Source organism: Zootoca vivipara, chromosome 5, assembly GCF_965207765.1.
Source record: "Zootoca vivipara chromosome 5, rZooViv2.hap1.1, whole genome shotgun sequence".
In the NCBI taxonomy this organism is placed as follows: Eukaryota; Metazoa; Chordata; class Lepidosauria; order Squamata; family Lacertidae; genus Zootoca; species Zootoca vivipara.
In genome coordinates, this window is record NC_142588.1 from 73,996,071 (window position 1) to 74,008,279 (window position 12,209).

A 12,209-nucleotide genomic window follows, 5' to 3' on the forward strand; every position below is an offset into this window, starting at 1 on the left:
GACAAAGGCATCACCGGGCGGAGCGCCGAGCCAGCGGCCTGGCCTCTTCCTGGCCATGCCGAGGAGGCCTGCCGCCCCACTGCCCGGAACCATAGGTACATAATAAACATAATAAAACTAATAAAACATAATAATAAAATATTAAATAAATAAATAATAATAATAATAATAATAATAATAAATTAAATAATAATAATAATAATAATAATAATAATAATAATAATAATAATAATAAAACATAATAAAACTAAGACATCCCCTGAAAATAAGACACCATGTGGTTTTTTGAGGGGGAAAAGTTATAAGACGGTGTCTTAAAAAGGGGGAAACACGGTATATATGCCAATGCATGTGACCCAGAGCTTTCTCTCTTGGTCAGTGCATCCAAACACCCGCCCACCTCTCCCTATATTTAGGGCTTGTGCACTTGGCCTTGCTATGCCATTGTGTGTCGTCTGTCGTTGGGACGGGCATGGCAGGAATTTTCCCCACTTGGCTGATTGGCTAGTGCCATTTGGGTTTCGCCTGCTGCGTAGCAAATCACCACAACTTTTAAGGTTGCGGATAGGCTCAGGTGATAGGGATGGGGGAATGCTCTTGCCATCCCTATGTGAAGGGATATGCCGTTAGGGACTCAATGGTTTGGTCAAGCCTGCGAGGGGTTGTGCCCGTGCCTGAGTCCAGGGGGGCACCTGGGTGGTGGACATAGCATGCCCCCGGCTTTCCGCCACTCCAGGTCTTCACCCTAGGCTGACCTACGATAGAGCTCTGGGTCAGCGCTACCTGCAACGGTGCAAGGAGCTAGTCGAATCAGAGTCTATGCAACCACTCACTTGCTGTAATCAATAAAGTTGTGGCCTAAATTCTGCCAAAAACCAAGCCAAAAATTTGAGTCTTGTGTGAATTTATTTAAGGGGGAGGTTTAAAGGTCTGAACACGCAAAAACCTGGGAGAACCATATGAAGTGACTTCTGATGTAGTAGCATGAACAGTTGCTGCCAGGAAAATAATACATACATGGAGAAACATGAGGACATGCTAATACACTGAGCATAATTTGCCTGTTCCTAAAGGGACTATTGCAAGTCCTATGAATGGCTCAGATGGTTGGGTATGTTTTGCCTAGGGAAGATACGATCAAAGGGAGACATGACAGCTGTCTTCAAGTATCTGAAGGACGGCCATGCAGAAAAGAGATGGGACTCATTCCTTGATGCTTCAGAGGGCGCAGCAGGGGTAGAACTGAAGGGCAGAAATAACAGGGAAGTTCATCATCAAGAGAATTTTCCTATAAATAAATTCCATTGGATTTCCTTGGTGCCAGCAGGGGAGCACTTTGCCCTAAATCTGCCTCTGGTGTCAGCCCATGTTAAAGACACGTGACCAAAGTGTCTGGGTGTGCATGCATGCAAAATGGCAATCCTAAATGTGAAAATCAAAGGAGGACGGCATAAAGGGCATGCAAAAGTTATATAGAAATAGATATATTGATGTTATGTTTTAATATATAGGTTTAACATGTTTTTATCTCCACTGCCGGGGGCAGTATGTCTCTGAATACCAGCTGCGGCAGAGTGCTGTCGCACTCATGTCCTGTTTGCAGGCTTCCTGTAGGCATCTGGTTAAAAGCACTGTGGGAACAGGATGCTCTGATCCAGTGTCGGTATTCTACTTCACAGGGAATCCAGTCATGAAGGTTTCTCTAAAATTCATTTGGAAGTAGTTAAGCTGAGTTAAACCTGTGCAGGAAGGCACTTCCAGAAATGCCTGCTTTACAGTTTGCTGGATTCGTTTTAGAAGTGTCACCACCTGCATTTCTTTCATACAGCAGCAATCTTTTTAAAAGCAGTTGCTGCTGGCAAAATCACAACACTGGGAAATAAGATGGGAGGAAGTTACCTGATGTGTGGTGTGGCTGATTTCCAATCTGAAAAATAAAAAACAAGACCGATTTGCTAAAAGCGCAAATCTAGCAAAGACTCTGCAAAAAAACAAACAACCCCCCAAACAAACCCTTTTGTGTGTCACCAAGCCTTCTGTCGCACAAGCATATCCTGGGCATTCCAGTTCTATGTATGTTTACTCAAAAGTAGGGATGGGGGAGAAATTAGATTTGGTTCACATTTGAAGTCAAATCTATTAAATTAGAAACAATATGAGAACCAAACCACAGTCATCCTCTGAAATTCTCACTTATTCGAATTTTGCAATCTCCGACATGTTTCCAAAAATGCATACATTGATTAGGGGAATTAGGGAGTGGGTGGCACTGTGGTCTAAAATCACTGAGCCTCTTGGGCTTGCTGATTGGAAGGTCAGCGGTTCGAATCTGAAGGGGTGAGCTCTGTCCCAGCTTCTGCCAACCTAGCAGTTCAAAAGCACACCAATGCAAGTAGATAAATAGGTACTGCTGCGGCGGGAAGGTAAACGGCATTTTTGTGCACTCTGGACAAATGCCGGCTCCCTTGGCTTGAAAAGCAAGATGAGCGCCACACCCCATAGTCACGTTTGACTGGACTTAGCCGTCCAGGGGTCCTTTACTTTTACATTAGTGGAATTAATAGATGCATAAAAATTAATATATTAGTGAAAGTAGCATAAAAATGTAGCATGTTGAGGCAATCACTTGCCAAAATGTGTACATTAGACAAAGCTTCATGCAAATATATGTTTATTAGGAGAAATGTCCAATAAGAGGCCGATCCATTTGCATGGGTTTTTTTTTAAAAAAAGAAAAATCTGGATTCAAAATAGGAAAAATGGGAAACCAAGGGAACGAAGATAGACAGAGCCTTCCATCCCTACTCAAAAGTAAGCCCCACTAAATTCAGCGGAATGTGATTTAATAGGATTGCAAACTTAAAAGTGACCTACCAACAGGCACATGCAAGAATTAAGTAGGAATTTTAAAAAAACTTACCCATGACAACTAAAGATCTTTCTCCACTTGTCTAGATCAGATATTTTGCTGGCTATCTCTTCTAGCTCCATGTTTTCCAAGCTATGTGGATCACTGGATGCCTTCTTGTCCATCTGTTCACGGCACAGAACGATGTGATAGCTTTAAAAACCAGCTCTCCAGCACATAAGAGCAGCTCATCCTTCTTCCACCCAAGTGCCAATATGAACTGTCCTGATCTTGGGGTTTAAATGGCAGGAAGGAAGCTCACTCCCTTTTCTATCTCCACTCTGCACTTAATTGTAAACTCAATACTGTCTCTTAGCAATTAAACTTTCATTAGAGTTGGACAGGGCTTCTGTGTTTTTCTGTCTATTGTATATACAGCATGAATGTTTAATTTAAGACAACAGATTTATATAAAAACAGGCTGCAATTACATATCTATTTCAGGGAAATCGGAATTATTTAATAATTGAAGGCATGGGCCTTGATGCAGTGCAGGAAGACGACAGGTTGCTTTCAAGTCACCGGACGGAATGGTGATGCGTTTTAAGGCTCATGCTTAATTCTGCTGAAGTTGATAGCAGGATGCCTAGTGGAACAGAATGAGAACAAGATCTTGTTCTTAAATGAAATGGCCAAAGGACAAATACTTTTTCATGAAGATCTCCTTTCTGTAAACTCTCATATAACTTTGTAAAGGTAAGGCCATGTTACACTCAGTAAGCGAGACACTTAAACTGAATAAAGGCACTTGATCTTTGATGGACACCAGTTTATTGGCAGCTGGTGCTGCTTGTTGACAGCAGTGGGTGACTATGTCTTCTACATGGTATACAGACTAAACTGTGGTCAGCACAGCAGTTTCGGTTTCAGGAATTAGGTTATTCTTTCTCATTTATTCTTTAGCTCAGCTTCGGTGTGTTAAGACTGGCTCTGTCCATGTGGATTGTTGAACACTGCAGGATTCCAGCTGCAGTTTCAGCACGCTCAGCATCACAGTTCTCTTTATTGGGAATGGGTGGGAACATGCATGTTTGAATATGGCACATTTGAAAGGACAAATGGTCCCTTCAGGTGTCAGGAATGAGCCAGCTCCCAGTGAAGGTTTGCAGTCAACTGAAGAAAGCAGCCAGCAGCCAGGAACAGAGAGGGTTAAGTGGCATGCAGGATGAACATTGGCTAGTGCCAAATCCCGTCCCTTGGAATGCTGGTTGCTATGGGAATGACTGAGAGAGGGTGGGAACCCAGCCAAAGCTCTTGGGGAGTTCAAATAGGTGTGAACAGAGAAGGAAGTAGTCTTTCAGAATGGGAAGAGATTGGAGCTGATCCAATCCCTCCTAAGAGTCGGCTAAGGGGAGGGCTGTTAGACCAGAAACAAAGCAAGAGACGCAAAGTGTGAAAGTTCAATATCTTCTGTAGAATCCGGAAGGGATCTTCAGAAGGGTCATCTTGATTGATGATGCCAGAGGCTGTGTTAGAGCCTTCCGGAGCTATCTGTTTGTTTTGACAATAAATCATCCTTTTTAATTAACTACGCTTCTTACTGTGTGATCAAGCCGGGGACTGGACTCCTGACACCAGGCTTCCTTTATTGTATTTTGTGCTCAATGGGTTGGAAGAGTTATATGCAATCTTGCTTTTGCACCTGGAGAAGCTTGAGGGGCAGATATACGGCTTCATTTCCATGCAGTGCATATCCTATACAGTATATTATATTTTAATATACACACATATATTAAAAAGGAGCTAAAAAGGCCTAGCTAATTTTCTAGGCCCTGATACTTTAATTATAATTTTGTAAATACGTTTCTCACTTGGCTCTTTGCAAAGAGCATCCAAACAGATGATGTAACACAATCTCCATTTAGGGTGAGCATGAATGCATCACTATAAAAGAGGAAACACGTCACAAAAAAAGAGAAAGCACTGGAAAGAACGGCCGCTTAACTTCTTCCACATCTTGCAATTGCCCTATGGATCTAGTGGACTTACTTGTTGTGGCGATCAGCCTAAAGTTAGCTAGGTTGTTGAGGGTTAATCCTAATAGAACTGTTAAAGCCCAGGGGGGAGGGCTCTGGGAGAGTATAAAAACCCCACCCCTGGAGTCAGTTGGGCTGTTGAGGTTGGTCAGTTAGTGGGAGTTTGTGAGGTAGTTGGTTGGTTATTTGCAGAGAGAGCTGGTTTAAAATATTGAGGTGGAGAATAGATGGTGGATTTTAGTCAGACGGGATACAGAGTTGTGAGCTTATTTACAAATATTTATTTAGTTGACTTTAGCGGTAATAGGCTGGTAATTTGTAATTAGAGGTAATAGGCCGGTATAGGAACCATCTGAAATTTGGAACAACCTAAGATTTGTACCGGTACTGCAACCATTAAGCTTATGAACACACAATAAAGCAACTTCGTTTTATTTTACCTTATCCTGGTCTGTGGTGTTTTGAGGAGGTATTTATTTTGCCGTTGGCACATCACCAATAGACCGTAAAATGTCCGGGGGTGATGTGCAGGTCAGAGTGACCGCGACACTTGTGGTTTCAGAGCCTGGCTTCAGGAGAAATTATTAATAGGGCCTTAGAGATATCCTGCACACAGAGCCACTTCTTCACACAATGCATATTTAACCTATATGGAATTTGCTGCTGCAAGATGTAGCGACAGCCACCAACTTGGATGCTTTTAAATGAGGATTAGACAAATTCATGGGAGATAAGAGAGGAGAATGCTGTTTGTGCTCTGGTCCTGGTTTTGGGCTTGTCCACAGGCTTCTGGTTGGCCACTGTGAGAACAGGATGCTGGAACTAGATAGGCCATTGGCTCTTATATTCTTATGTCACCAGCATAAGAGAATCAGGGAGGGAAGGCCTTCCTGCTGCCTGATTCTCCCCTGAACTTGCTCCCATCCTTGCATTTGGCCTCATAAGCAGCATCAAGCAACTTCAAAACAAACTAAAGTGCCTTTATTTATTAATTGGCCTGTAATTGCCCTTGAAAGAATAGCTCACAGCATTCTCTGCAGGAACACCACATTTAAGAACAGTTGCTGCAATGAGCAATGACATAAACTGTTAACTGCTGTGGGCTATAATGAGATTTCATGGGAACTGGAGTGATAAAAGAACACTTCTGGGACTTGGGAGTCGAGCACAACATGCAAAAGAGAGGGGTTTGGACTGTGAAAGAGAGCAGGCCGATATTTGAGCAAACTGTGAAAGGAGCCCAAAATAGCTTTCTTTGAATTAATTTTAAAGTGGCAATTTGTCATTCACCGAGGTTCTCTGGAAAGCTCTTTCATGAAATATGGAGCAGTTTTGTGTGACATAACTTTATTTTTTCCTTATAACTTTATTTTTTTCCTTATATACATTGGTGAAGCAGAGGTGACCAGAGGTTATTATTTGATGTGAGTATTTAACATCACAACTACATATAGAGTTAGTGACCAGTTGCAAAAAAGGACAGGTCTCATTTTACTCATCTAGTTGGCGACTGTGAGAACAGGATGCTGGACTAGATGGGCCATTGGCCTGATCCAGTAGGCTATTTTTATGTTCTTGTGTTACATAATTATGAATGGCAGAATAAAGCTATCCTCTCTTCTTTTTCTCACCCTAGGTGAACATGGAACACTGAGTTGAATTTTATCTATATCTATCAGAATACAATTTAGAGATTTTAATTTGAACTGTGCATCTGAAAAGTTTGACTACTTTCAGCTCTGTCTAGGAGCCAAGATGTCACAGACTTACCCACTGGCTTTCATTTAAGTATTTACCTGAGAAATACTGCTCCTTTTACTTTCGTTATGAAGAGACGTATTGGCTGTGTTCCCACATTTTGGGAAACTGTGGCCTGGATTCAGCCAGAGCAAAGGCTCCTTCTTCCACAGCAGGGCTGTCCCCCCTCTCCTCTCTCTGCGAGCCCCCTGTGCTTCCCCCAAATCTGCTCTGGAGGGTGAGCAGAATCTCTGGAACACAGGGGGTCATTCTGTCTGGCAAGCAGAAATGCTTGTGCTGACAGAATGATCAGAAGCATGCAACATTGAATTCCTCTGCATGGTTAATGGACTGATCTCAGGTCAGGCCTTCACAGCTTTCCAGATGGCTTCAGCACTTTGCTAATGCAACATCTCTCCTTTAGCCACACTTGGGGCAGAGCTACAGCCAGAAGAGCACAGTGGGAGCTTTCCATGGTCCTGATAAAGTATGCCATGAACCTGGACATATCTTGGCTATGTCAAGCTACTTTCTTCTGAACCTGACTTTACTTTAGCGGAAGAGACTGTTGTCTGATGTGACCATACCTAAATAACTTTGCTATCACTTCCCCTGCCAACTCTAAGCCCCAGCAGAATAATATATTCAGTCAGAAGATAGTTATTGTTAGTGGAGTAACCAGAGATTCTTTGTCAGATGTTCTTAATTGGGTATAAAATCACTCTGGATGTGGAAAAGAATGCAGTGGTATGTGTTTAATAATTATGGAGGAGTTTAACAAACTAAAATGTGGATTGAAGACAGATCTATATTGATTCACAAAAGGGGATTCTGCTAGCTCAGTAGTCTTCTTGGTTCCCACCCACCGTGTCTTCAGCACAGTTTAGAGCAGGGGTGTCAAACTCAAATTCATCGGGGGCCGCATCAGCAGTTTGGTCACCCTCAAAGGGCAGGTTGTATCTGTAGGACTATGTGTCCACTCTTTATTCTCATAAATTATTGTCACTGCATTCAATTATTACTGTTTTTTGTAATAATGTAAGTAATAACTAGCTCTGAAAGCAGAAACATAGTCAGAATAATGGCAAGTAGATATTCAAATGTACAATTATTGTACAATTTATTGAAAAATGATTTTTGGTAACTGCACTGGGTGGTGGAGGCTCGCTAGGGTTTCATGCAGGACCTTTGCAGAGCTACTAGTACCTGGAGATGCTGGGGTCCTTCTGCATGCAGGACAGATGTTCTGCCAGTGAGCCACCACCCTTCACCAAAGGGACTGGCTGAGGTTGACTCACTGAAGCTGCTCTCCTGGTTCCAGGGTTTAAGGGCCAGAAGTATAAAGCAGCATCCTATGTTTCTGAGGAGAGGGAGAGGGAGGGGAGGAAGGAAGGAAGGAAGGAAGGAAGGAAGGAGGGAGTGGGAGGGAGAGAAGAAGGAAGGAAGGAAAGAGGGGAGAGAAAGAAGAGTAGGAAATAAGGAAGGGAATAAAGAAGGAAAGAAAAAGAAAGAGGGAGAGAAGACGGAAAGGGAGAAAGAAGGAAGGAAGTAGAGGGAAAGAAAGAATAAGAATGAGGGAGAGGAAGGAAGTTGGGAAGGACGGAAGGAAGAAAGGAAGGAAGGAAGAAAGAAAGAAAGAAAGAAAAAGAAAGAAAGAAAGGAAAGAGGGAGCAGGAGGGAGAGAGGAAGGAAAGAGGTGAGAGAAAGAAGAGTAGGAAAGAAGGAATAAAGAAGGAAAGAAAAAGAAAGAGGGAGAGAAGACAGAGATAAAGAAGGAAGGAAGGAGAGGGAAAGAAAGAATAAGAACGAGAGAGAGGAAGAAAGAAAGGGAAGGGGGGGGTCGCCGCCTTGATTCAGCGCCAGAAAAGAGCGCGAAGGGACCCAGGGGCAAAAAGCATTTCCCCGGCCCCAGCTGTTTGTCGGCGCTTTGTTGGCGCGGCGCTTCAGCAGCAAGGTCCCACTACTGGGTCCCGCTGGCTGGGGCGCTCGGCGGGCCACATGACGAGGTCTGGCGGGCCGGATTTGGCCCCCGGGCCTTGTGTTTGACACCCGTGGTTTAGAGCATAAATTATGTCTCTGTGTAAAACAAAAGTTTGGAAAGGTCTGTTCTTGGTGTGAACTTGTAACTTTTACTTTGGTGGACTACAACTCCCATCACATCCCGCATCTTGAACCCAAGGCTCAGGGAATAAATTTTGTGTGTGTGTGTGTTTCTGTTAAACAGAGACTGGGAAGGTTAATCTCCTTTGTGCTAGTACCCCCTCTGACTTCTGCCATTGTCATTGTACGTTGATGTCAATGTTATGTATTCCTATGAACTCTTAAATGCCTTTTCTTTTTTCTGAACAAACAAGAATGTCTTGTGGCACCTTAAAAAGTAACAAATTGTCTAATGCCATACGTGTTGGTGAGAGGAGTGGCCCTGTAGACAGTGAGGTCATAAGGAAATTAAATGCGTACATTACTGACTGGCAATTATATCATTAACACCAGCTGTTTGCAAGAACACTTCACAACAAGCGCAGGTTGCAAGGTCCTCTGTTCTTCCTTTCTAGGTGCTGCACTGTGGTTAATGCTTAATGTTCTGTGCTTAATGACATCAGCAGGATCAGCTCCTAGGCTTCAGGGTTGGGCCCTGAAATCTCAGGGTCTGGGAGGCAGCCCGACTGGCAACCCTAGTCAGAAGGAATGCTCAGTAAAGACTAGGCATAGTCTAAGCAGCATGTAATCTTTGTGTAAGAAAATCAGGATGGACGCTGAATAAAAATATCACCTGGAGGGGCCCGGAAACCCTCTAAACAAAGAAATTAACTTCTTGGGGACAGCTAAGTTCCCCTGCTCCTTACTTCCTGTGAAGCCTGTTGTGGCGAATGTGAAACTGTTCTGTTATGTTTTTGTTTCACAACCAACCTATCGAAGGGTTAACCCAGACTCCTAGTTAACTGACAGCAACATTCCATGGGAGGCGTGACCTGCATGGGGTTTAAATGGAAAGGGGAACCGTTATGTCGGTTGGCAGTTGGGGGTTTTGTGTGGGAGCTTGGGTGGTTGTGGAGAAGGTAGATTTAGAGTAGATGAAGTAGTGAATAGGTATTCTGTTATTTGATTACCAAGAACGTTACCTGTGAAATTAAGTTTGTACCAATGTTACCAGAAAGCAACCATTAAGATTCAAGCCAATAAATATCCATCTTTAAAGTGTCATACCAGTAATCGTCTATTTCATTTTCCAGCTAAGGTATCCAGGAACCCAGTTGGTGGGGAATTCTTTTAAACTGTCAAAACTGCCTTTTAGAGGAGGAAGGTTAGTTTGTGGCTGAGAGTGCACCAAGAAAAGGAGGGGGGCTAAAGGAGGAGACAGGTTCTGAATGATAATAAAGTTACCTCAGGAAGGAGGCTAGCTTTACAGTGAGGGAGTTTCTAGTGAAGTGAAACCCTTATCTGAGTACACAGAGGAACAGTCTTACTTATAGCCCCAAGTCTATATAGGTACGTGGTCACGTTTAGGCTGGAAGAGGACTCTCTTTTATTTTTGAAAACCCATGAGTGCTAGAGGGTTTAAAGAAAGGCTAGAGGGATAAGTGGGAGGTTTGAGTTACCTCAGAAATCCCTGTTAGGGCTTGTAATAATTGAGAGGTCAAAGTTAAAAGACGGAAAGTAAAGGACTTTCGTCGCACCTGTTATGCTCCTTCAGGAGTGCAAAGTGGTGTTTTTTTTTTGTTTTTTTGGGGAGACTGGTACATAATATGCCCGCTGTTTTGTTATGGTACACAGGCTTAAGTTTCTCAGACATCCCAATGAACCAAAAACCCAGTACTGATGAACATAGACTCTTATTTAATCATCAAAACTGCAATGTTTAATCATCATCATCATCATCATCATCATCACCACCATCATCATCACAGGGGGAAGGTGTATTTAGCTTTAAGCTATCAATAATAAATTCTATGTCAGGCCTCATTTGCACTATACATTTAAAGCAGTATCTTACCACTTTAAACAGTCATGGCTTCCCCCAAAGAATCCTGGGAAATGTAGTTAAGAGTGCTGAGAGTTGTTAGGATACCCCAATTCCCTTCACAGAGCTTTGATTCTCAGATTTCCCTGGTCTGAATGTACTGTAAGTATTACATTCCTCTACACCATTTCTCATGAATTAGCTTGTCCTATGTCCCACTGGGGCGGTTTCTATACAACAGCTATGGTATGCAAACTTCCTGTATTGCTAGGCTTGCTCTCCGTTTTTATCCCTTTCGTTTTGCTCTTCTTTCTTACCATTTGATATCATAGGAGGCCCTCAGAATCTCCCGTCTCCGAGCAATTTTCTGTCAGAAGTTGGATTTGTAGCTTCATGCGGCCAGAACCAAGGGTGCCTACTAGCTGAGTCTCTGCTAGAAAGTTAGCTAGAAAGTCATGTGTGGAATTATTGCCTTCCCCTCGGTTTCTGTGGAAATGTCAACACTTTCCCTGTCGAGCTCACACCAAGCTATGCAGTAATAAGTAAACAATTGTTTTAAATAGGTACTATCAATTTACATTTATGTGGCATCTTCCGCCTGAACAAGTTTCAACGGGACTGCCATTTCAAACTTCACCTCAGATTTTTGTGGTGGAATGATCTTTTGCAGAATACAACCTGCATCTGCTGAAGCGGTCAGGGCTGGATTCTGCTTTAAGTGCCCAAGAGTGCTTTATTACTGCTTTAGCTGGTGCACCAGCTACAGCCGTCCCTTGACAAGGATAGCTTGGCCACTGTGATGCAGGCCTAGGGCTTGCCGATCAGAAGGCCGGTGGTTCGAATCCCTGTGACGGGGTGAGCTCCCGTTGTTCGGTCCCAGCTCCTGCCCACCTAACAGTTTGAAAGCAGGTCAAGTGCAAGTAGATAAATAGGTACCACTCTGGCGGAAAGGAAATGGTGTTTCTGTGCGCTGCTCTGGTTCACCAGAAGTGGCTTAGTCATGCTGGCCACATGACCCGGAAGCTGTCTGCAGACAAACGCCGGCTCCCTCGGCCTATAGAGAGAGATGAGCGCCGCAACCCCAGAGTCATCCGCGACTGGACCTAATGGTCGGGGGTACCTTTACCTTTACCTATAGGGAACTACCCCTGAGGTTGGCTCATCCCATTTCGGTGCCTGAGGCAAAACAGGAAGGTACTGCCCCTGTGTGGAGTCAGAGCAGGAGTGCTCTTGTGCTCAGGTCCTGAATGTGGGTTTCTGATAAGTATCTGGCTAGCCACTGCGAGAAGAGAATGCTAGACTAGAAGGACCATTAGCTTGATCCAGCAGACTGTCCTTATGTTTATGTTCTCATGAAACTATGGGCAGAATGTTTTGTTACTCAGAAATACCAAATGTAGCAATAAAGTACTGAATAAACCAGCCATTCTCATCCTTTTGCCTACTATAGGCTTTGAACTACAATCCTTATCACTTTCATCATGACCCTGCTGGCTGGGGCTGATGGGAGCTGTAGTTTAAAACAGCTGCAGAGCAGCAGGCTGCGGAAGGCTGGAGTAAGTTATAAGAAATTCCCGCACAGATTGTTTTCTTCTCTTTCTCTTTGTGCCATGTCCCCCACTGACAA

General features: G+C 43.5%; 1 protein-coding gene across 2 annotated transcripts in view; it reads right to left on the minus strand.

Annotated features, from left to right (window-relative positions):
• MINDY4B (MINDY family member 4B) overlaps positions 1–11,043 on the minus strand; it is a 42,679-nt gene extending 31,636 nt beyond the window's left edge. For both annotated transcript variants that reach the window (XM_088669109.1, XM_060274476.2), the window contains exons 1-3: positions 10,900–11,043; positions 2,921–3,033; positions 1,900–1,927 (exon numbers count right to left, since the gene is read on the minus strand). In XM_088669109.1, the coding sequence (XP_088525235.1) occupies positions 1,900–1,927; positions 2,921–3,033; positions 10,900–10,902 (144 nt within the window). In that variant the 5' untranslated portion in view covers positions 10,903–11,043. The remainder of the gene's footprint in view (positions 1–1,899; positions 1,928–2,920; positions 3,034–10,899) is intronic.
• Between the last annotated feature and the right edge of the window lie 1,166 nt (positions 11,044–12,209).